General features: G+C 47.3%; 1 protein-coding gene across 2 annotated transcripts in view; it reads right to left on the bottom strand.

Annotated features, from left to right (window-relative positions):
- The window catches only part of SLC23A2 (solute carrier family 23 member 2), a 52394-nt gene that overhangs the window by 16208 nt on the left and 10149 nt on the right, over nt 1-26037 (bottom strand). Inside the window, exons 1-8 of one of the 2 annotated variants that reach the window (XM_056508560.1) lie at nt 22096-22247; nt 14042-14310; nt 12558-12656; nt 9660-9776; nt 7613-7770; nt 3579-3667; nt 2299-2369; nt 990-1171 (exon numbers count right to left, since the gene is read on the bottom strand). In XM_056508560.1, the coding sequence (XP_056364535.1) occupies nt 990-1171; nt 2299-2369; nt 3579-3667; nt 7613-7770; nt 9660-9776; nt 12558-12656; nt 14042-14173 (848 nt within the window). In that variant the 5' untranslated portion in view covers nt 14174-14310; nt 22096-22247. Of the gene's footprint in view, nt 1-989; nt 1172-2298; nt 2370-3578; nt 3668-7612; nt 7771-9659; nt 9777-12557; nt 12657-14041; nt 14311-22095; nt 22248-26037 lie in introns of those variants that run through there. The other variant, XM_056508558.1, reaches the window with a different exon arrangement.

Raw genomic sequence — 26037 nt, 5'->3', positions numbered from 1 at the left:
TTTAATCATAAGCTGCACTTACAGAATACTTTACATGTTCAAAGCACAGTGCAAACAGATTAGTGAGATCACAATCTGATCTCATCAAGACATTCCTCCTGCTCCCAGAGCCAGCACAGCTGAGTCTGCACATGGAACAGCAACTGCTTCAGCCTTTCCTCCCTAAAATGGGGTTCCAGCCCTATTTGGCTGCTTTCCCACACGAGGAGCTTTGTCTTCTCTCTGTCTCATTTCCCTCACTTACTCCTTTCCATTCTTTATTTCCCTGCCCCTACAGCTGATGGCACACACATTCCCTGAAATTCCCTCTAAATGCCTCTTTGTCTCTCTGCTCATGGCTCAGGCACTGTGGTGTTTATGGCAATATTTGTGCCCTCTGCCACCACACAAATGAGTTTCTCTTGGGCACAGATAAGCAAATCATTACAAATGGCAGAGGGACCAGCACCACCAGTGGTATTTACCTGCTGCTGCAGGAGATGAAACAGGCAATGCCAGCCCAGAAATACAAATTGTTCACTGGATTTCATCTCTCTAGTGTTTGATAAATCAGCACTGAACTCCACCTGGGAAATGGCTCCCAGATCAACTCCTGCTTTGTAAAATTCTGCTCTCCAAATTTCATTTATGGCCACTGTCGTTTCCCCTCTCCTCGAGTTCACATTATCATGGAATGGTTTGGGTTGGAAGGTACCTTAAAGTTCCAGTTCCATGGAGGAAGCACGGGCAGGGACACCTTCCACTATCCCAGGCTGCTCCAAGCCCTGTCCAACCTGGCCTTGGACACTCCCCAAGGACCCAGGGGTGACCACAGCTGCTCTGGGGCCTCCCCACCCTCCCAGGGAAGGATTTCCTCCCAGGGAAAAGCTTCTTCAGGAACTGCCCTGACCTGCTGCTGCCCTTTTTCCCAGTCCCAGCTGGCCTTACCCAGACTGTCCCACAGTCATGGTGCTTTTCTGGCCCTGGCTGCTCCCCAGCCCAGTACTCACAGCATGGCGATGCCCCAGTGCTTGCCAGCTCGCTCCCCTGCAGCCTGGAAGCCCGAGAGGCCGATGAGGGCCACGGTGGGGGTGATGGTCAGGGGCCCGATGTAGCGCAGCAGAGCCCCGGGCAGCCCCAGCAGCCCGATCAGCACCTCGATCAGCGACGACATGATGATGGCACCTTGGATCTGAACACACAACAGGGCAGAGAGGCAGCTCAGTGCCACCTGACAGCAAAGCCACACCCTTTGTTTTTCTGCTCTGGATTACAAACTGCAGTTAAAAGAATTCAGTGACACAGAAGAACTCAGCAATTTTTTTTTTTTTTCGTCATAAAACAGCTCATTATGTTTAAGTGACTTATTGCTTTAAGCATAACACTTATGGTTTTCTCCACAAAACTATTACACAACAGACCAGTGGGCCAGTCTGGAAGCTGTGTGGAAAGCACATCACACTGTCAGACAGGAGACCTGGGGTCCAGGCTAACCTTTAAGCTCTCAGATCGAACGGCAAGGGTTGGTGCGCCACGAGGTGATGCTCCTAGCTCCTAGGGGCAGAGTGTGTGCTGCATTGGTCACAAGTGCTCCTTAGAAGCTGGATTAGAGCAGCGTTGTGGTCTCAGGAGACTGTCAGCCCTCTTGGCTGCAGGGCTCTTGGCAGGATGTAGCTATGGTTTGAACATGGGGAAGAGAGAGGGGTTGTTTTTAATTAAGAAAAAGTTGGCAGCCCAAAGCAACGGGATGGGAGATCAATTCCATGACACACGCCTTCATTTGGACTACTCTACCTGCCACCCTGGCATGGCACAGCCCTCAGCCTGCCCTGCAGGGCACCACATAGGACTTCACACTGCCCTGCTGTGAGTGGAGAAGGAGCTCCAGGAATTTCACAAGTCTCTCTTATCACAAGAGTCTCCAACTTAAGACACTGGGGAATGAACCAGATTTCCTAACTGCAGATTCACCTTCCAGGGGCCAGCCCCACTGCACAAGGACAGCAGGCAAGAGGCCTGGCAGCAGCTGAACTGCTGCCAGCGAGCACAAATCAAAGTTACAAGAAGAGTTTTCATCTCACTTGAGCATTTCACTGCATGTCTTTTGGAATGTGGTAACTAACTCCTGGTATTTGCTGTCCAGCAATGAACAGGTGGAAAAGATGAAGACTTCCATGAAATGAGTAAAGGGATATATTTAAATGGAGATTGCAGTGAAACAAGAAATTACCAACTTAAAGACAAGAACACAGAGATGATTAAGTGAGAAACTTAACTGGAACTGGAGAGAGTGACAGCAAAAGGCAACTCCCACATTACCTCTCGTATCCGGGGGTACCAGATGTGCTCCGTGTGCAGCAGCTCTGCTGTTCCATTGGTGACTGCTACATCTGCAAAAGGGAGGAAAAACACAGGCATTGATTCATTGATTGACTGGTAGCCACTCTGCTACCACCCCACACAAAACAAATCCCTCCTCACGCTGTGTCTGAGCCCCAGCTCTCACAGAGAGCAAGTTCTGCTACAAATGAAGTGACACGAGGCTCACCTTCCCCAAGAGCCAACCCCTCACTCACCCTCTGCTCCAAAGTGGGAAAATGCCCTGACTTCAGACAGAAAAGTCAGTCAGGAATTCTCTCCCTCCTCCAACAGAGAATTGCTCAGTGCACCCCAGGACTCACAAACTCCAGTGCCTGCTGCTCCCCAGTCACCCATGGGGACAACCCCAACTGGCAGCTTTGGAAGGTGAAAGGGTTCAGAGGGAAGATGCAGCAAAACTCTTTTTGAAAATCTGGGGAAAACTGCTTTGCCACCCACCCAGAGCTATCAGACAGTTTCTTTCAACAAGCTGAGTATTAATCACATTTTGAATGTGAGTTAACAGAGATGTATAAACACACAAATAATGGAAATTATTAGAGTGTCCAATGGAGTCCTGGGAAGAGCTTCAGCCAGGAGTGAGCAGCCTGATTCCCTGTGCTGCTGCTGCCCACTGCCCACAGCCTTGGTGCTGAATTAACCCCCCAAAAAACTGCCAGAGTCATTTCCACCTTCCAGTGCAATCTAAAGCAAATGCTCCCATCCCAACCAGAACCTTTTCCCCCTGAAGTTCAAACCTTCCAGGATGACAACAACAGCAGAGAAAGAATGAAAAAGAACATCCAAATCTTGTCAAAACCTGCCAGGTATGACTTAAACAGGGGGAAATCCTGGTCTGGAGGTGATGCTGTACATTGCTCAAACTCCCTCCTACTCACAACTTCAAAGGAATTCAGTTGGACTTGCTATTTCCAAATATTTGGAACATTATGGGAAGGAACATTTAGAGAATGTAAATGAAACAGAAGAATTACTTTATGCCATGTTTACATTTCTTCTGTCAACGTTTTTATATTTTAAAAATCCCCAAAAACAGAACTGCACAAGGACATTTTCAGGAATCTTCTCCTGTGGCACAGTATTTTAAATCTAAAAAGAGAGGATTCCCCATATTCCCTGCTCATGACTCCCAGTTTTTACATCACAAGCTCTGGCAGCTGCACTCCATGTGACCTGGGCCATTTGTCACTTAAACCTGAACAAGGATAAACAACAATTACCTGTGTTATTGCACTTCCACTTCTCCAGAGAGAGAATTGCTCTGGCAGGTGCTAAGAATGCAAAAGCACTGGCTTGGAACAGGGGTAACCTGGTGGAAAGGGAGAGGAGAGATGGTGACATTCTGTGGGTGGCTCAAACCACCTTTTACTGAGTTATAAAACTGGGAAATAGGAGGATTTCTCACCAAAAAACCCAAACCCAGTCAGAGAAATACAAAGCCAAAGGCAGGACACCACAGCACCTGCCTGGAGTTATGAGCAGGTCATTCCAGGGGCCAGGCAGGGCTGGCAGGCTGTGGCTCAGCAGCACAGGGACACAGATGGACACTGAGCTGGGAACAGGTGCTGACTGTGCAGTTTTTACCATCCCAGCTCTCTGGAGGTGCAGCCTGCAGCCTCCATCCCTTCCCTCTGCATGACTCCAAGCACACTCATTTTGAAGTGCATGTGTCAACAACTGCTGGGCTGATGGGAGCAGATTAGATGTTCCAAGTGGTTGCCACCAATAAATACAAACACCACAAGAATTTCAAGATGACATTCTTAGCATTGATGTTTATACTTCCCAAAAGATTTAAGGATCTGAAGAGGATCTACCAAGTATGAATTTACTGAACTCACTGTACCTTGTGTAACTAATCTCCCAATGTTACTTAACTGCAGATGCACTTGGAACTATTCTGCAAATATTGACATTAATGCACTGCCATGAGATTCCCTTTAGCAGGAGATCCCAAGGTGTGACAGGAAATTGCTCAGGGGCTGTTTTACAGCACCTTGGGGGCAGGGAAAAGAGCTGCTCAGGTTCAGGTAGAGATCAGAAAATGCTCAAAGGAGGAGAAGTGTGGGGGAAAGTGGAGTACACTGAGCACAGGAAAGATCAAACCAGAGGCATGTTGTTAATGGTAGTGTGAAGCTCACAGTTTGGGCCATGGGCAATTCCAAACCCACCAAATGCTGAAAATCCATTAGAAACTCAAACTTCATAAACTCCATGAGCCATCTAAGCATGGCTGACTGGACATAACTCCCACTGGGAGCTCCTTCAAGCACAAATCCCAGCTTTATCTCCAGGAAGTCAGGGCTGGTGGCTCAGGGAGTGAGTCACCCCATCCTGCCAGGCTCATTAAGCAAAGCTGGTGCCCATGGCAGGGCTGCAATACCTGGAACAAGCTGCTACTGCTCCATCCCACCTACACAGCCCCTCAGAGGTTTGGTAAACACACACTGCAAACACATTCTCCAGTGCTGAGGTCACTGCTGCCAGCTTGGGTTGTTCTGTATCCCATTAAACACCAGCACATGGATGGAAAATCACATCTCAGCACGTCCTCAACTTTTACCTGACACAGGTAACTGAGAGAGCTCCCAAGAGGCTCAAAATAGTGGGTTTTCCCCCTAAGCCAGGCAAAAAAAAGAAAAGTAATTAAATTTTTATAATTTTTTTAACAAATTGCTCAATATCAGTTCCAAGATCTGTCTCTTTCTCAAGGACAGCTGCAGTTTGGAACTTGACTTATGGATTAGAAGGCAGCTAAAGCACCAAAAGCTTCAAGTACCAAAGCTCATTTACATTTCACTCTAAATCATCAAGCTGCTCCATTCTGGCACTGGTCCTTGTGAAGACAGGAGTTTTTCTGCAGCCAAAGGCATCTGGAAATGTCTCATTAGGTTCACATGTCCCAGATGTGAGAAAGCTGAGCCAGTGCAGTGAGGGCACAGCACCAGTGGATTAAAGCTCTATTTGATGGTCTCAGTGCCACTAATTACCCACTAATGAACCCCTGCCAGAGCTGGGGCTCACTATTCACCCAGTGAATAGCTGGAATTCCTAGAACTGGTCTGGGTACCAAACTGACCACAACTCCACCTGTAATTGAGCTAAATCCATCTTTAAGGACCCTTAAACCCTGGAATTTGACCTTTTGAAACCTTTATTTGCTGAAATACTTGGCAGTTGACAGACTTGCCAATGAATACTTGCAAATCTCATTGAGAGGCCTGTGCTGCTGTATCCTATTCCCAGCCTTACATAAACCCCCCATCACATGGGGGATAGTTATAAAACATCCAAGAGTGGAAATTTCCTTCTTAAATACAAGTTATTTTGAGACCCAAACACAATTTGGCCTTCAGGGATATAAAAATGTAAATACAGTGCAAATGGAAGCCACTGAAAAGGGAAAAGTCCCAGCAGGGTGGAGGGCAGGGTTGGGATTACAGAGAAAGAACAGAGAATTTCCAAATGTTGGCACCATAATTTTGGGTCCCTTCTCTCTGAATGAACCCCAAATCCCTCTTACTATAGTAAGTGATAAAAAGCCAAGATTAGTTAGGAAAAAAAAAAACAAAACCCAAATATGACAAACTTCCAGACAAGGTACATGAGGATTTATGGTTGCAGCACAAAGAGCCAACCAGGCTGGAAATAAAATTACTAACTCTGGGGAGTCTTTACTAAAAGGAAATACACTGGGGAAAGAAAGATTGCGTTTTCAACAGTTTTCACTCTGTTGTTTTGTCATCACAGTTAACTTCCCAAGGGAGAGGAGTGAGCCCCTAAGTCCAGTAAGACAAAAAAATACAGGGAAGGGTTTTTTCCCCAAAGGAAAAAGACCAGCAAGTGAATCAAAGCAAACTCAAATAGCAGCCAGGGCTCACTGGAAAACCTGGAATAGCTGGAAATGTTTTAGGTGAAAAGCAGGTTTGCCTTCTGCACCCTCCTGAGACACCTTTGCCACCTGAAGATTCTGGTTCTTAACTAAATCTTCAAAAATGTGAAGGGTGTTGAGAATTTTCTGGTGGAAGGCAAGATTTCAGCTCACATTGTTCTGGAACTGAACTGAATGACTCAAGGATCACCTCAGTAACCACCTGAGGGTTAAACATGCACCTTTCTTCTGGACTGGGTTTATTCAAGAAGATGTAGAAATAACTCTGCAGGTTTCAGTTACTCCCAAAGTTCAGGTCAGCATGTTAAACATCTGTGCAGTGGTGACTCTGGAACAAGGTTCTCAAAGATTTATCTTAATAAAACAACATCCTGTTCTGGCCAACACAGATTTCTACAAGGCCATCCCTTTGTGTGTGCTCCCAACTCCAGGAATGATCAAAACCCATAACTCAGAGCAGCTAACAAATAAACCCAAATTATTTCATGGACTGGGAGGTATCAGGGACTCAGTTCAGAGTGATTAGTGTCCCCTCATCATTTTTCCCTGTCTTTTCAACTTGCTAAGCCCTTCACAGGATCCAGAATGCAATTTGTTGTAGGACTGATCACAACCACCTAAATATTGCCAAGAATTTAATTCAGGAAATTAACAAAAACCCCATAGTTAGCTCCTGTTTACCAAAGTGTATGAATTTTTCATCTTCCAGGAACACTTCTTCCCTCTCTTTTCTGCTGGGTTTCCCCCCTCCTCCTTCTCCTTGCTGTATTTTCTCACCCTTGGGATGCCCTGTGTTATTTCAGACCCACCTTTTTTTGGGAGAACCTTTCCTAAAGCTTTCCCTGTGTGGGAACAAAGGATTTTTGAATAATAAGTTAGTGTGATTATGCAGAAGTTGATTTATTGTTGACTTCTAATTTTACTTATGCATTTTAAAACTACTGTTTATGCGTTCCCACATTTTTTGATTGGCGCTTCTATCTTGTCCACAAGCCTTGCAGGTAAAATGACTGGTTGCAGTTTAGAGCATCACTGCCTATCTTTATTTTGGCTTTCTAATCTTGGTATTGTATTTTTCAGCTTTTTCTCTCCCAATTTAGCACAACTTATATTTCAGTTGCCTTGAAGAGTTCTAGGAAGTTTGATAATTAGAAATGGCTTATCCACCTGTTAAAAAAAGGAGAAAAGCAGCAGAATAGAGTTTGGCTGGTGCACTTGGGCAGACAAACGATGGTGGATTGCTAGAGCCCTGTGCCTGCTGCTGCTGGCTGTGTGCTCCCCTCTGGAAATCCCCCACCCTGACCCCGGGAAATGGCAAAGCAGCCCAGCCTCCCCCAGAGGCAGCCCCAAGGCCAGGCTCACCTGCAGCCAAAGGTGGTCTGCAGCAGGGTGGTGATGCCCACGCAGAAGAAGATGGTCCCGATGAGCTGGCTGGTGGCCCACTGGTCAAAGCCCACGCACATGGCGTCGGCCAGCAGGAAGGGCACGGCGATGGTGCCGCTGAAACACGTCAGGTAGTGCTGGGGGCACAGGGGTGAGAGCTGCAGCAGCTGCAGCAGCAGCACACTGCCTGCTCACACACACACACAATCACACAATCACACACACAATCACACACTCACACAATCACACACTCACACACACTCACACACTCACACACAATCACACACACAATCACACACTCACACACACAATCACACACTCACACACCCACTCACTCACACACACACACACACAATCACACACACACACACAATCACACACTCACACACAATCACACACTCACACACAATCACACACAATCACACACTCACACACACACACACACAATCACCCACTCACACACACAATCACACACTCACACACACAATCACACACTCACACAATCACACACACACACACAATCACACACTCACACACAATCACACACTCACACACCCACTCACACACACACACAATCACACACACACACTCACCCACCCATTCACACAATCACACACACAATCACACACTCACACACACAGAGTCACACAGTCACACACTCACACAGAGTCACACAGTCACACACTCACACAGAGTCACAGAGTCACAGTCACACACACACACACTCACACACACACACACACACAGAGTCACAATCACACACTCACACAATCACACACTCACACACCCACTCACTCACACACACAATCACACACTCACACACAATCACACACTCACACACAATCACACACACACACAATCACACACTCACACACAATCACACACACACACACAATCACTCACTCATCCACTCACACAATCACACACTCACTCACTCACTCACTCACTCACTCACCCACCCACACACACAATCACCCCCCCCCACCCACCCCCCCACTCACACACTCATTAGCTTTTCTTTCTGCTTCTGAACCCCAGCAAAGCTCCCGCCCCCCGAGGTTTCCTTTCAGTATCTCCCTGAGCTCCTGCTCCAGTGTGGGCATCTCTGATTTCTGTGGGTTCCACAGGGCACTGGAACAGCTCCACAGCTGCTCTCCTGAGCAGCATCCAGCTAACTGTGCTGAGAGCAGTCTCCAGCCCAGAAATAGCTGCACTCACACTGCCTCACATCCCCTGGCTCACACACAAAGCTCCCAAGGACCAGCAGCTGGGCACTCATTAATTCTTCCTCATCCCAAGCAGTCAAAAGCGAAACAAACACATTTTCACCATACTCCACCCACAAGTAAAAAGAGACTTCCTACAGAACTGCCTGTCCTTGAGGAAAAGGCAGAAATAAAAAAGGATGCTTTGGAATGTGTTTGTTTGGAGATCTCAACATCCTTTACAGAGATTACCAAATTCTCAGCATTCCTGTGGGACAGATGTTCTGACCACTGGAGAAGGGAAGGAGATGGAACTGGAGCTGCTCTGCTGCCCACAAGCAGGGGCTGAGCTGGAGGAGGGTCCAGCTGCCCACTGCAGCCCAGGCCCTGCAGGAAGCTGCTCCTGCTCCAAGGGGCCTCCCTGGCAAGCCAGCTGCAGGGGATGCTCTCAGAACTGCAATAACTGCAGTAGCAGCTTTAATATTCAGCATTTCAGGTCTAAACCATTCTCATTCTCTCTCCATCTTTAACATGTCCCTTGTGAAGGCCACCACTGAGCCTTTGCTCACTCATTTACCAACAGCAGCTTGTTAAATATTTAAAGTGAATCTCATAAATGCACAAACTGAAAACTCAAATCATTCTCAGAACAATGATCTGAGTGTGATCAGCTTCAGGAGAAACCTCTGAGCACCTTCTTCAAACATGTGAGGGTGGAGAAGGATAAAACTCACACACACAAACACAATGAACTGGACAGAAAATCCTCAACAAGCTTTGAAAGTTACAGAATAAAAAACTGTCTCTGTTCTGGGATGTACCTGCAAGCCCAGAAATATGCAGAGGTACCAGGGAGGAACATCTTCAATGGTGTAAATCATGTCAGTCCTCTGGGCATCCAAACTGCCACTGCTGTCCAGGGTCTCTGCCAGGGAGCTCTGCAGGAACAAGGGACACCAGCAGGTTATTGCTGCATGGAATAAAGTGAATTTAAACTCCCAGACACTCCAAGGCTGGTTCAGCACTCCCAAGCAATCCTGATTTGTGACAATTTCAAAGCCTTTCACATCCAGCTCCTGAGTTTGTACCCAACATGTTCCCTTCTGACAGCCATTCCCTGGCTTTTTTATTTATAATTGCTGATTGATGACAGAACTGATCTGGCAGCCAAAAGGTGCCTAAAAATGGATTCATCATGACAAGACTGTTAAAAAACCCACCAAACCCCAAAACCACAAAAACAAACAAAAAAAAAGAAAATAGGGAAGAACTGTAACTAAAAAGCCAACCCTGGCTGTTTCCAAAGATGAAGAGTTCTGTCCTTGCATCAGAGACCAGAACCACTGGCAAAAATAAATCCTCATTATGATAATTGCTTCCCTGCTTTGCTCTTACCCAATTTCATCTTGGTTAACCACTTTTGGCTGAAGAATTTATAATTTTTCTTCTGTCCCTCCCATTTATGCAGTCAGGAAAAATGCTAATTATTATAACCAAATTAATCCCCAATCAATTTCTATCAGTCAAGCAGAGTTCCTCCAGGAATTTAAATTCCCCCAGGAATTTAGGCAAGGCCACAGTAGCAGTCTGAGAGAGCCAAGGGACAACTGACCAGAGACATTCACACATCAACACTCCTGCACATTTTCCACTAAAACAAGGGCCAGCTCTGTCATTTCTCTGTCACAATTGAGTGGAATCCTTTCCCTCCAACCCTCTGGTTTGGAAATTCCTGAGAACAAACCACAATGCTCCCAGCACAACAATAAAAGCAGGAGGAAGTATTGGATTTTGTAATTTCAGATCAAGTCACTAAAAGATTACCTTACACAACAACTGCTCTGCCCTAATCCAGCCCAAGACACAGCAAAGCCACGTGAGGCTGCCTCACACAGAGCCTGGGAGCCCTGCCAGACTCGTGACTGCCTCCAACTGTCTCTGCTTCTCCAAAAATCCCAAAACATCCACACATTGTGCTGAGGTCATCTCCACTTGGTGCCACTTGCAAGCCCAGCAAGCAAACTGACCCCTGGCACCCCCAGGGAAAAGAAATCCACTGGGATAATTCACATTCAGTGCAAGTCAGCACTGGGGAAGGTTGAGGGTGCTGCAGCAGGAAAGAAAAATCTAGAAACTGTCATTTCAGAGAATTGTTAAAGCACTTTGAGCAATCCTCTCCCCAGGCTCCAGAGCCTGCACAGAGCCAGCAGGGGAACTGTCCCTGCCCAGCCCCTCCTGCAGCACCAGTGACAGCTTTGCACTGGCTGAAAAAGGAACACATTCTCTCCTGACCCAATTATCTGGAAAAAAAAAAAAAAAAAACAAACCACAGAAACAAAAAAACACTTGGGAAAAACCAGAAATTTGAATCATGGAATCATTAAGGCTGAAAAAGCCCTTTCAGATCATCTGGTCTGACCACCAAGACAGCAGCACCACCAAAGCACATCCCAAGGAACACATCCACTCACTGTCTGAACACCCCTGGGGATGGGGACTCCATCACTGCCCTGGCACATCCCTTCCAATCCCTGACCACCCCTGACACTGAAAACTTTTCTGATGTCTAAGCTGGCCCTGGCCTGGCTGGCCCCTAAGGCCCAGTGGGACCATGGGCAGGGACACCTCCCACTGTCCCAGGCTGCTCCAGCCTGGCCTGGCACTGCCAGGGATCCAGGGGCAGCCACAGCTGCTCTGGGCACCTGTGCCAGGGCTGCCCACCCTGCTCATTTACTGAGAGCCACAGCAAAGCTTTAAGTCAAATCTGCTTACTCAAAAGCTCACAGAAGTCTCTTTTAGGTGAATTATTCTCCATCATCCCCAGTTCTGATCACATGGATCAGCTGGGAGTGAGAAAAGCACATGGCTGGTAAAAGCAGGAACACTTCCATGTCTAGAGATGGCTTATCTCATTGCACAATTCCACCCAAACACCTTCTGCTCAAGGCTTTTATCAGATTGTGCCTCTCCACTCCAGCCCCAGCATGCTCCAAAAATCAGCCATCAAAGACTTTCCAGGTCAACAAAACCCTGTCCATTACACATGAGTGTGATGATAATGGCTGTGGGGATGTGAGTGAGACAGCCAGGCAGAATGAGCTGGGAGAGCTCCAGCCTCCTCTGAAACCCAACACTGACAGACCTCTGGCTGCTCAGGGGGTATTTTAAATCCGAAATTCAGGAGTGAATTTGGGTGTCTGAGCTGGAAAACATTAACTGCATCCCTTGGTGCCATCTTTGCCCCAAGAGAAACCACAGCCTTGAAGGAAGGAACATCACAATGCCCCTGCTTGGAACCAGGAGTTTTGTTCTTGTTTCTATCAGGACATTTGAAAAACTTTGGTCAGGTTTGACTGAACATTTTAGAAGTTCAGATTTACCATAATCCTCATCCTTACTTTAAACAAAAGCTCAGATTCACACATCTCAGCTGGCAGGATTATTACTGAACAGGCCCAGGGAATGAAGGAATGGAAAAAAAAAGGCTGAGAAAATCACAACCAAGGGCATGAACTGCCTCTGCCATTTCCTGAGTCATGCCACAAGTGCTGTAACCAAAGTGTGTGACCAGGAGTCATGAGGGCAGAACTGCCTGGGGTGATGTGAATCTGCAAGTCAGCAGCTCTGAGAGTGGAAACCTCAGAGCCAGGGGAGGCTGCTGTGAGCAAAGCAGGAGCTCAGGGAGCAAGAGTTCCACCTGGCAGGGAAGGCCCACGTACCTTTTCTGCTATGCCATTCTCTGTGGTGTAGATGGCCATCAGCTCTGTGTCCTCTGTGTCCTGGTCACCACTGGATGTGGCTCCACCGTTTATCACAACCTTAAAAAGGTCACAAAAAGAGAAACATGAGGTTTTTAAAAAGAAACACTTCCTCTGTGATCACACCTCCTATGCCACTCAGTTTTCTCTTTTGGTACTTGACATCTGCCTCTTGACATTTTGTCAGAAAGCACAAGGAGCACAGCAAGTCATCATTTCTGTAACAGCAGGGCTAGGGACAGAGAGAGACCTGACAGACATCACAGAGAGCTCCCTAAAAATATTACAGAGAGCTCCCTAAAAAATTTACAGAGAGCTCCCTAAAAACATCACACAGAACTCCCTAAAAAAATTACAGAGAGCTCCCCAGAAATATTACAGAGAGCTCCCTAAAAAAATTACAGAGAGCTCCCTAAAAAAATTACAGAGAGCTCCCTAAACACACCACACAGAGCTCCCTAAAAATATTACAGAGAGCTCCCTAAAAAAATTACAGAGAGCTCCCTAAACACACCACACAGAGCTCCTTAAAAACATCACAGAGCTCCCTAAAAACATCACACAGAGCTCCCCAAAAACCTGGGCAGTGTCAGCTTGGGGCAGGGAACCAGCAGCAGACTGGCTGGGAGAGTTCTTGAGATCTAATGTGTACAACAGAATAATTAAACTGAAAATGGCAGCAGGAGAGAAGCAAATGTCTCCCTGCTGCTGCCTCCCACTCCTCAGGTGCTCAGCACAGGCTGGGCACGAGCCCAGGTGGGCAAGGAGGCCCTGAAGGGCTGTGGGCAGATCTGCCCCTCCTGAGAGAGACCCTGAGGGGCTGTGTCCAGGGAAGGGAATGGAGCTGGGAAGGGGCTGAGGAGCTGGGAAGGGGCTGAGGGGCTGGGAAGGGGCTCAGCCTGGAGAAAAGGAGGCTCAGGGATCCTTGTGGCTCTGCAGAAGCCCCTGACAGGAGGGCACAGCCAGGGGGGTCGGGCTCTGCTCCAGGAACAGGGACAGGAGAGGAAACAGCCTCAGGCTGGGCCCAGGGAGGCTCAGGGTGGATTTTGGGGAACATTTCTTCACTGAAAGAGTTGTTAGGCACTGGCACTGCTGCCCAGGGCTGTGGTGGTGTCCCCATGCCTGGAGCTGCTCAGAACCAGAGCAGATGTGGCACTTCATGACTGAGTGGACATGGTGGGACTGGTCACAGGTTGAGGACCCTGGAGGACTTTTCCAACCTCAGGGATTCCATGATTTCAGCCCAGGGGTGGTGCCTACTGCAGGAGGACAGTTCAGGGCTCTGAGCATGCAGTGCCTGGGGTGCTGCACATCCTGGCAACACAGAACAGCCACACACAGCAGGAGCAGCACAGGAGGAGCAGAGGTTTGGCACTGACTGCAATGTGCACAGCTGGAACACTACCCCTGGCTCACTGAGCCTGACTGGGGCTGGCAATACTCACAGGCAGGGTGAAGAAGGTGGGGTGCTTGGACTCCTCCTCATATTTGCCCTCTGTGGAGCCTCCTGCCTCCACAGACTTGGCTGTGGTGTTCTTGCCAATCCCCATCGTCTCCAGCACCTCCAGGACTTGCATGCAGCACCCAGGAGGTGCTCCTGGGACAGGCCAATAACTGAGGGCAGCTCCTTATTCCAACAGCAGCAGCTCCAGGAATCACACAGCAGCTCAGTAATCCAGCTGGGACATCAGGGTGTCATTCACATCAATGGCTCCTAGGAGGGAAGGGAGAAATTGGTATTTTTATTCCCTAAAATAGATGTGCAAAAGCACAAACCCACAGCCTGGGCTCCCTTTTGTGCTTGTGACTCACCAACTCTCATCACTCCTCCCTGATAACTAGAGTCAGGGAATTTGAAATTCTTTCAAACTGGGAATACTCTGATTATTCTCTCATTCTTCTCACTACTGTTTTTCAATCAGCAGTGGTATATTGAAACCTTGAACTTTTTGGGAACAAACTCCAGGCACAGAGCAGTGCAGAACAGCTCAACATCCACCACAAACGAGACTGGGGCTTCTCCAAGGAGGCTGAATTTGCAGAGCTGCTCCAGGGCTGCCTCTGTATTTACTGAATCCTTTCTCTGAAACAAACTTTGAAATAAAAAGCACCTGGGAAGCCCAGACTGAAGGGACAGTGAGGCACACCTGCCTTTCTGTGAGCCTGTTTCACACACAAGCAGCTCCTTCTGCTGAACATTTAACCCAAAATTATCCCCAAATTCTCAGTTGTATGAAGAACATTCCAAGTAATCTGCCTGAGGATACTGAAGGAACTGTTTGAGGATAAACTCTGTATTTTAATGAGTTTCACTTCTCTTTTGGCACAGGAACAGGAAAGATCAGACACCTTAGTGGGTTTCTTTTGTTCTCCCACATGGGTCACTACAGTACAGTTCTGCAACATTTGCTCCTTAAATCAGAGCAGCCAGTCCACTGTCATTCCACATTTTCCATTTCCAAGACAAAAGAACAAGAATTAACATATTTGAACCTAAACTCCCCATGGGACAGCACAGAAAATCCTGCAGCAAACCAAGTTTTGCAAGCTGTGGTTACTGAGCTTTAAACAGAGAATGCAGCTGCCAACACAGGCAGGTGAAACCAGGTCAGGTACAGGTGAGATACAGGACAGAACCTGAAAAATGGTCTCCTGAGAGCCACAAAAAGTGGAATTTTCTGCATCCATCCAAGCAGCAGAACTCACTCACACTGGTATTACTGCAAATGCAAGTTAATGATGTTTCCTAAGGTGGAAACAGCTCATGGACACTCACAAACACAGGTTTGGATTGGGAAAAAAGAAGCAGAACTTGGGTTTTTCCTGAAGTCTCCCTTCCAGCTGCTGCTCAGGAAATGCCAGCAGCTCCTGTCTACTGTAATTGCAATAATAACCAAACTTGAGAAAGACTCTTCTGCTGAGGGCAATTCAGGACTGTACTAATATATGAATACTAATATTTTAGAACCTCTTAATAGCTGTTAATTGCCCATTTGCTAGAAAATTCTGGTTCCTTGAGGTGAAAGAAATATTAAATCTTTTAAAGCAATGTAGGTTTCTCCTGAAAAGTTACATAAAAAAGATTATTTGGGCACTGAGATCCCTTGAAGCATTAATTAAATCAAGATGGGATGGAAGGCAATGCCTGCAAATCAGGGTTAAGATTTGTTTATGAGAGTAAATATTAAGGTAGCATAATTATTTTTCACTTGAAGACTGAAGGAGAAGGTTTGAATGCTCACTGGCTCGCTCTGGAAAGAAGCTGTCATTCCCATTTTCTCAATAAGCACAGAGCTCCTTTTCAAGTGCAGCTCAGGGAAGGGGAGACAGGTACTGGTTAAAGGTCAAAGCTTTGGGAGCACTGGGGGGTCTGGGCTGGGATTTTTGGAGGGGTTTATTGTTTGCTTTCACTGGAGAACAATGAGGGGTTTGGTTTGGTTTTTTTGTCCTAGCACACAAGGACAAAGAGAAAAGAATCTGCCTTCTTCTGTCATTGCAATGTATTTTATTCTCCAAGAAAATCAGAGATGGAGACAGGCAAGGTTTAGTCTGGCAGCTTTATCCTCTGGGACTGGGAAGGGAAAGGGCAGCAGGACACCTCCCTAAGCCAGGCCCAATAAAGCTGGAGCCAGGGAAGCTGCCAGTCACAGGATTTGCTGCTCTAAGGTGCTCTGGCACCCTAAGCTGCTTAGCTGGCATTAAGCAGCATCTCCAGGGAGAAAAGACAAGACTCTGTAATCCTGCTCTGCTGGGCACTGCACAACAACAAGGCTGCTGCCTGCTCCAGGCCTGCAGCACTCCTTGGGAACTGCTCTGGGAATTCCAGCAGGACAGCAGCAAAGCTTGCCTTGGATCAACTGATGGCTGAGAGCTGACACGGTGGAGCTGAAATAGCAATTCCCAAACAGGCAACTCCCAAATCACAGGCAAAAATCCTCCCTGCTGCTTTTCCTAAAGAGAGGGAGGGGTTGTGCCAGGAGGGGTTGGTCCAAGAAAAACCAGAAAAATTGATTTCCCAGCTCTTCTTGCTTCTACACAGCAATTAAAATTAATGGCACAGATGATCATCAAGAGATTTCTGGAATGCTTTGATTCTGCAATCAGGAGTGTCAGAAAGCAGCAGATGAACTCTGCTGCTGCCTAAAGCTATCTGGGAGAGATCATTCCTTATCAGCCCGTGTCCCACCACATGACTCAGGCTTTTTACAGCCCTCCAGGGCAATCCCAGCTCCTCAGGAGCTGCAGAGTCCTGGAGAAAGAGATAAAACCCCCTCAGCATCAGGCAGGTACTCTCAGTACAACCCATCCCCTGCAGGTAGGATCAAGTGGAAAGGCTGGAAGTGAAATTTCTCTCAGGACTGACTGAAGTTCACCTTTCCACACCAAACTGCCTCCAGTGCACACCTGTGTTTAACACAGAAGGCCAAGAGCTGCCAGGGTTTACAGGGCTGAGATAAGGTTTAAACAAAGGGCAGGAGATAGCCCAGGTGCAAGTTAAAGAGGAAAAGCTCCTGGCCAGGGAAAGGCCACTCTGCACCTTCAACCTCTGCCTTCTCTCCAGCAAAAAGCCCTAGAGCCATCAGGAGAGGACAGAAGAGGTGGCAGTGTCTGGTCTGGCACATCATCACCTTCTCACACTTCAGGACCACCCACCACATTCACCTTTTTGCTATTTCCTTTAAACAAGTTAGGATGATTTCAAAGCTCATGGAAAAAGGATAAAACCCATCTGAGACATGGAGATCTACAATGCAAGACTGGGTTTAAAAGCTCTTTTTCCTCCTGCAAGTCTCTGCTCTGGAACCTCCACCACAAATAAAAAACATCCACAGGAGCACAAAGGTTTTCCTACAGGAAAATCTGCCCTGTGCCACCACAGGCTGCACAAAAAGCTTCCACTTCATGAGGTACCCACCTGCCTGTGAGTCAATAAAAAAACCCTTTCAAAGTTCATCTCTTAAGTAGATCCAAGGGTTAACCTGGGCAGGACAGAAGGTGCAGAAAGACATTATTGCCATGGGAGGGAAAACTGGCCATGAACCCACAAAGGAGCAGGCAATGGAATACAGACACCTCCCTTGCAGGCACTGCTTCCTTTAAAAGCACTGGATGTAGGTTTTGGCTGAACCACACCAGAAATATTGCCTAGATGAGATTTGCTGTGATGGCAATTCCTCCCTGCAGTGCTGAAGGCCCAGTGGGAGGACATTCAACGTTAATTCAACATTAATATTTGAATCCAGAGCTTGGCAAGGCAAAGACTGGGGAAAACAAAACCCACCTGACCTCCAGGCTATGACAAGTTCTTGGGGCTCTTAGTTTGGGTTGACTGGGGGTTTTTTCAGACTTCTCTTAGATGAGTCAAGGCTTTGCCAGGTGCTGGCAGCACCAGGACTGGGCAGCAGGTCCTGCTCAGGACATGGCAATGCTGTGAAGCTCATCTGCAATAAGGACACCTAGAGATGAACCCTCTGGAGGAAACTCGGGCTCCCTGATGACTTCCAGCCCTGAAAATTATTATTTTTCCAAAGTGAAAGGATCTCCAGCAGCTCTGTGTATTCCCTTATTTGCCAAACTCAAACCAAAAACCTCCTAAAACCAAGAAGTCTGAATTCCAACTGGATCCTAAATTTCTCTCAGCTGAGGTGAGCCCACCACCCAGTGCCAACCAAAATCCCAGAGGCTTTCCCTGCCCTGGTCCCCAGTCAGTCCCTGTGGGCCTCTCCTCCCCACCCTGTGGAAAATCAGGGACTGGCCTGAATTTGGTGGCCTTTCCCTGCTGCACAAGGGAAATATTCAGAAAGGAAGCACAAGTGTGATAAAAGCAGCTGGGGATGGAGCAGCCCACACTTGGGTTTGTCCCATGTCACACTCCCTGGGGAAGGAGAGCTGGCACAGCCAGCCAGGACCTTCCTGCCTGTTACTGACAGCTGAAGAGCCAAAAAAAAATCTGGCTGTTGCACACACTAAGGAGATTAGAATCAAATTAAGGTCACTGCTTAATTACCATCATCAATTTATTATTTTAATTAGCTGTCAAGCTCATGTGAACAGACCAACTTTCTCCTGCAAGCAGAGATGATGCTCAGCCAAGTTGTCCCACTTGAGGTGCCTGTGGAATTTCCCCACCTCCCATGGCACTTCCAAGTGTTTGGCACCTCTGAAACTCAGGCACATGATGTGTTTTAACATAAATCAAGGCATCCTCTAGGTCTGAGATTGTATTTTTGGCAGCAGACACACAGCAGAGATGTGGAAAGGGACCTGGACTCCCTGTATGCTGTTTTCTTGTTACATGCACCAGGTCTGAGCAGAAGATAAAAGCAGCTTTAACCCCACTTGCTCAGGTTTAAGGCTGTGGGAAGGATACACCAGAAGCTGAGGCTAAAGCAAAATTTCAGTTCCTGCAGTATCACAGCTGTGAAGAATTGAAGCCAGTAAGAAACACAAGATTTGGGGTAAAAAAGCCCGTTCAGGCCAAGCAGGAGAAGTCACAGAGAAAGCAAAGCAGCCCTGAGGAGCAGAGCTGCCATGGGCCAGCCAGGGCTCCAGCCAGGGGACAGGAGAAGGGACAGGCTGGGATTGGCACTGGGGCAGCCAGGGAGCTGCAGAAGGCACAGACAGGATGGATGCCAAGAGATCAGGGAAGTTGTGAAAGGAATTCCTTGCCCAGAGCCCTTCACCAAACTGCTCAGGGACACAGGAGTGCTCCAGCATGAAGAATCAAGGACTCCAATCAAAGTCTGCTTCCAGAGCAGGGCTGTGCCTGGCCAGACACACCATTCCACACAAAAGCAAGGCAATTCCCAGTTAATTATGGAATTGCAGCTTTTTTCAGATCACCACTGGCTCTAGCTACACCCTCACAAAACTTCTCTATTGATTTCGTGCCATTAAGGTATTAAAACCCCAAATCTCATATTTTTGTTATTAGCCAGACCTTGCCTGCTGTGCATCAGCTCCAGGCACTGGATTTATCAGTGTTCTCACTTTTCTGCTATTTTTAATACCACAAAAACCTTAGAACACAGTTCCCCTTTTCCCTCTGCTGCCTGCACAGCTATCCACACCTATTTCACAGCTCAAATAAAAATATTCGAGTTACTTGTTTCTGAGAACCTGTTAGAAATGAAACAGCACATTACAGAGATTTTCAAATATCAAGGACCAAATTACAAGCCACCAAAAGAGCGCCAACTTTGCTACTCAGGTGTCCAGAGGTTGCTGGATGTTTTCCTCAGAAAAATGTTCTCCCCCCAGTTAAAAAAAATCCACAAATATCTCATCACCGAGGTTTTAAAAGCCCAATACATACTAAACGATGCAATCCCAGTCGTGTCTGCAGAACCACAACCACAAGTCGAATTGCTTCACGCTGTTAAACCCAGATCTGTGCCTGGATACGGCACCTGGGAGGTCCCACCCACTGTCCACACAAACAGGGAGTGCCCCAAAGGCGTTTCTTCTCCCTTCCAGGGCATTTTCACCACCTCACAGGTGCGAAGAAGGTGCCCAGAACCCACACTTAATTTTCTCTTGCTGCAGTACAAACCATCCTCCTGCTTCGGTGTCAGAGTTGTTTCTGGGGCTGTTTGGAGCAGCCTCTTTGGTCCCAGGAACTCGTGACTTGTCTTTAGCAGGGGCCTCTCGAGTTCCTTCCCATCAGCTGAAGCTGCACTGAAATGCCACCACATCCTAAACACTCCAGAGATTTCCCTCCTCCACTGAACCACAACTGAAGAAAAGCAGACTCCACATTTCACCTAACACCACCCAGTTCGTCTTCACCTGCAGCAGAGACAAATAAAATGCTGCAGAACACCCAAACTTCCTAACATTTGAGTTTTACAAAACTCAATTTAGGTTTTAAAAAGTGTTGAAGCTTCTCTCTTTGCTTCAAAGTAGCTCTTCAAAGCACAGACATTTTCTTTCTTCGGAGGCACTCATGAATTTTTAAGTAGTTGGTATTTTGACTGCCATCCAGAACGGTGCTTTAATAACTGACCAATGTTATTAGGGCAAGTCTACACAAAGCTAAGCAGGAAAGTTATGCCGAGCTCAAACCTTCCGTGTATTTAAAGCACATTAGCTCAATCTCATTAACCTCCTGTGTGAATGAGCTCCTTGAGAAGGGGACTTAAATCCAGCTGAATGAGATGTTTAACAAAGGATCTCACAGCCTTCAAAAACTACAAGTTTGGTTAGTCAAGTTATTAACTGAGAGCTTAGTTAGGCTGTGATTCTAAACCAGAATAGCTGAGACCCGAGTGTTTCCAGCACCAGTCACCCTGAAAGGTGTTTGATCAAAACACTGCTGGCCAAGCAGTTCCTACTCATCTTTCACCCCATTACTCCCATTTTCTTGCTCCAAAAGGCAGCAGTTTTGCCCAAATTCTGTGCAGTGCGTTTGCCACCCTCCCTTGGGACCCCACCAGTGGACAGGGATGAGAAATGGACACGGGATAATGAAATTCCAAAGAAGTGCAAGCAGAAGGGGGGAGATGGCAATTTGCAGCTGGTTGTCTGCACAGAGAGCAGCACAGCTCCTGCTGGGAACCCACACCTGCAGAGCTCTCCAGACTCAGGGAAAATAAAGATTAACTCCTGTCTCAGTGCTCCTTCACAGGAGCTCAGCACCTTGCACAGTGCATGGCACACAGCAATTTGATTTAGAATGCTATGAGCCCTTACAGTCTCCCTGGGGAGAATTAATAATTTGGGCATTCCAATACCTCCCCGTTATTATGGATATTAATACACAGCTCGTTAAGCTCCTCCACGGCCCTCAAAGCAACCTGAGCTCACACTGGCTTCTTTCTCAGCCTGCTTTGTACTTGGACTTGGCACTTTGATGAAAGCTCCCTTCTTTCCAAGACTTTAATCACATTAAAACAAAGGTGGAGTTAGAGACTCATCTAGGAAAAATTCCATTTATTAAGTAAATCAAGGTAATGTGCCAATTTTCAGCTCTGGATGTGAAGCTCCTTCCCAAAGGCTGAGGCATTCCCGTGGCTCCTCTGGAAAGGGAACAGCTTGAGCCCAGTAATCAATACAAACCCAGCAACTGATCCCACACTTGACTTTTACACTGAGTTATCTATTAGGCTTGTCTGGAAATAAACACTTCCATTTAGCACAACTGATTAGGATGTGGAATTAATAAACTCTCAGAAACTAACCAAGATGCTGTACTTTTCCGCTCAAGATTTCTTAAAATCCTTTTTACTACATAAATATCATATGAATTTCTCCCATTTTAAAGATTAAAAGGAAAGCAAAGTTTATGGATAAACAGAAAAGAGCACATACTTTTGAAATAGTAAGTATCTCTTTTTACAGTGACGATGAGAAATTAAATCCTCAAATCTTTTAAGATATATCAAGTTAGTTATTAACACCTGCAAACACAAGTTTTTAAGTTTCTTATTTCATACAGCAGACACCAAATCAGTTGAATTTCTGCAACCATCCCCACCGGGCTGTGAATCCCAAGGCAAACCTGCACGAAGCTCTGGGAGGCAGCTCCTGCAGTCCAGCAGCAGCAGCCCGGAGGATGCAGGCACACACGCATCCCCAGCAGCGCATTTCCCCTCTTTTTATACTTCCCCATTGTGTAACTGCTCCGTGCCCAATCCCAGCCCGCGGTTACACAAGGTGGGGCAGGACCAGCCCTGGACACTCTGCCTACTCCCGGGTTACTCCTCCCTTACTCCACACCTCCTCTGGGCTTACGCAAAGCAGGCGGGCCCGGGAGCTTCAGCTTGGCCAGAAACTCCAGAGAGTTTCATGGGGAGAACACCCAGCCAGAGCCTCCAAACACAACTGGCACAAATATTTACATGCCTGGCTGCAACAGCTGGAGGCAGGATGGGGCTTTGCTCCGAGTGTTTTTCCATGAGCCTCCCTTGTGCAACTTGCACAGACATGTTTTTATCAGTAACTGGACACATCTGCGAGAGGTCCCAGGTCTCAGAGCTCTTCCCTAAGGTAAGGGTCAGTGATCCACAACCTCACTGGGAACCGAAACACACCAGGACTCGTGCTGGGCTCATCCACTTCCCCAATGGAAAACGCTGAGTAATGATGGGCACAGGGCAAAGTGAGATGGAAAGGGAGGCAGGAGAAGAAGTGAAAGACTTGAAACAACAATAAAACCAACAAGAAATAAATAAAAGGTTGCCAAGCACTGGAACAGGCTGCCCTGTCCCTGGAGGTGTATAAAAGCCATGGAGATGTGGCATTCAGGGCGTGGTTTACTGATGGACATGGCAGTGCTGGCTTAATGGTTGGACTTCATCTTAAAGGCCTTTTCCAATCGAAACAATTCTAGGATTCTAGAATTGCTTCCCATGGATCTCCTCCTTGCCCCACTCCGTTCCTGTGGGAGCACAGCACTGCCTAAGGCTGCCCTTACACTCCTGAACATCACTTTGTAATTTGTCACACCACAGCCCCTCAAGCTGCCACTGAGGTACTCATCCCCATCGCTATCCCCCAATTCCCTTCTCAAAGGATTAATGAGACACCATCAGCCTACAACTGATACTGAGGCCGTAACCAGAACAGGCCACCAAAAGCAGCACCCAGGGAGCAGCTTCTGCCCCGATTTACCAGCACCAACTCCACCCCCTGCACCCAGCTGAGAGCGGGCCAAGAGTGCGGAGCTCAAGGGCACAAGGATGAGCTCACTGTACCTGAAATGCCCTTTTTGCACCCCAATGTGTGCAGGCAGGGACAGGCTGCCAGTGCTGTCCAGCCCCAGGCTCCATCCAGTTCCCTAGAGTCCATCCAGCCCCCCCAGCTCCGGGAGCCCCGGCGGCCTCGCCCAAGTTGGAATCACCGCCCGCTGCCCCGGGCTCGGTCCCGTGTGCTCGGTCCTGCACCAAGGAGCCTGAGCCGGGCAGGGCAGGGTTAACTGAGAGCTGGAGCCTGAGCCGGGCAGGGTTAACTGAGAGCTGGAGCCTGAGCCGGGCAGGGCAGGGTTAACTGAGAGCTGGAGCCTGAGCCGGGCAGGGCAGGGTTAACTGAGAGCTGGAACCTGAGCCGGGCAGGGCAGGGTTAACTGAGAGCTGGAGCCTGAGCCGGGCAGGGCAGGGTTAACTGAGAGCTGGAGCCTGAGCCGGGCAGGGCAGGGTTAACTGAGAGCTGGAGCCTGAGCAGGGCAGGGTTAACTGAGAGCTGGAGCCTGAGCAGGGCAGGGCAGGGTTAACTGAGAGCTGGAGCCTGTCCCGTGCAAAGCTCCTCATCCATCCCTCGCTCAGACCCACAGAAGGATCCAAGGATCTCCAGCGATTCCTTTGTGCAGTGTGTGCACACAAACCCACAGGATGTTCCAGCCTTTAATCCCTGCTGCAAGGAGATGCTGAAAAGTTTCCCCCTCCGTATACTCTTTTTCCAATTATTAGATCCTTTCCTCCTTCCTTCTAATTCCAAATGTTTGCATAAACAGAAATATCTTAATTTCAACGTAAAGAAATCTTGGAGCCCGTAACACAAACATCACCAAACCTTAAGACCATAAAATACCAATTGCTGTACCCAGACTGGCTGAAGATCACTTGTCTGTAACATTTCTAAGGAACGTGCTGGAAATTTTTTTAGATCCAAGGTGTCTGATGCACTCACAGGCAGCTATAGACTGAGTGATCAATGGCAAGAGGAAAACTTTAGGTTTTGAGAGAAGTAGACCATTTGGTTTTTTTACTCCAATATCCAACTACTGTTCAATCCAACGGGTATTTTTAAATAGTTGGATTAAACAATGCCAGGGACTCAAAATACTTTTTGCCCTGAATATCTCAGTTCAAAGTATAATTGAGTTCAGTGCAATTAAAATTCTAAAGTATGCAATCAAAGACTTGTCTATTTACCTTGCAATTAAAACTAAGCGTTCCAAAACTCACCACCAGTGAGTGGAGAATTTCATAATGATTTCAATGATTTCATCATTCGAACAATTTATTTCTGATTACGCTGCATTTACACTAAATCCAAATAAACCACCTGCTAATCTGGGTACCTCCACTTCAATCCAAGGCTGATGTCAGGGCAGATCCAAGCATGGCTTGTTGGGTTACAATTCCCTGCAGTGAGCAGGAACTGGAATCACTGCCACACTCCAGGAGAATGCCAATTCAAAATGTAACTCCAATCTCTCAAGCACTGGGATACTGCACATGCAGCTTTATGTTCCAAACTGGTTTGGAAGCCAGGTGGGAATAAAGAGCTGAGAGCTGTGTGTAGCTGCACTTACTGTGGGAGGGGAATCAGAGCAGAGGACTTGTCTTGCTCTGCTTCAGCCTGGGGAAATTGGTTATGATGGTCTGACACAGCTACTCATCAATTTTATTACCTGCCTAATGTCTGAAATGCAAACTGGTGGAAGCATTTCTACTGCTTGGAAATGTTACTCCTAGGAGGAGTTCACTTTGATTATTACGAGAAAATCCAATTTTCTGCCTTCTTCTCAGACACTCAAGTGCTCAGTCTGAGGATGAACCAACACTTCTGAGAGCTCCAGCCAAATTCTGTTTGTTCTTGGACACACATGAGTAAACTCCTGACGATGTTCCGAGCTGAAATATTTATTCTGAGGATTTATTCTCTGCAGCACTCGGGCAGGATAAAATCCTTCTCTGAAGTCCCCTATTCCTCCTGCACAAGGGTGGCACACAATGGTTATGTCCCATCACCAAAATGACAATAATGCAACGCAGGTGCTGCAAACACCTGGTAACAAAATCCCTCCCCTGAACCCTCAGAAAGAGCAAGAAAAAAGCCCAAAAGGAAGAGGGATGCAGTCAGTGCCAGGAGTGCTTAGAGAGAGGCACAGCTTTCCTGCAGGAACATCCTGTTTCAGCCAGAGGGTGAGGTGGAGGAGGCCTCGTTTCTGACAGCTCAATAAACCCCCTCACTACATTTTTGTAGCCATCTCCTAAATTAAGAATTCTTCCTCCCAAAGCCACAGCAAATACGTGATCTTTTACATCAGCTTATTTAATCAGCAGCCTCCCATGAACATCCTCCAGAACACACTTAACATAATACAGCAAACACAGAAAATAGCATCACACACCAGAACAATAAATAGATCCACTTCCACCCACAACTGGGAACAGCAGAAAGCCTCAGCTATTAAGTTTGATCTCAGAGTGATGTTTATAAATTCACTGAATTATGAATTCCTTGAAAAAGCACTTACCAGAAGATCTGCTGTAATATGAAAACACCTACTGCCCTTCCCCAGTGCTGACTCAAATCGACACCAAGAATTACTGGAACTGCTCTGAAAGCTTCCCAGGTAATTCAGGGAGCAATGCCCAGTCCTGGCTCCTGCTCCTCAGGGTGTCCTCCTTTTACCTGGCTGAACCCACAAACCCCTTTCTCCCAGAGGGAGGACACCTTGGGGCAATCCATGGCCAATGAATCCCACATTTCCAAC

This window comes from Oenanthe melanoleuca, chromosome 22 (assembly GCF_029582105.1).
Source record: "Oenanthe melanoleuca isolate GR-GAL-2019-014 chromosome 22, OMel1.0, whole genome shotgun sequence".
Lineage (NCBI taxonomy): Eukaryota > Metazoa > Chordata > Aves > Passeriformes > Muscicapidae > Oenanthe > Oenanthe melanoleuca.
The sequence above is the reverse complement of the archived record's forward strand: the minus strand, read 5'-3'. Positions and strand labels throughout refer to the sequence as shown.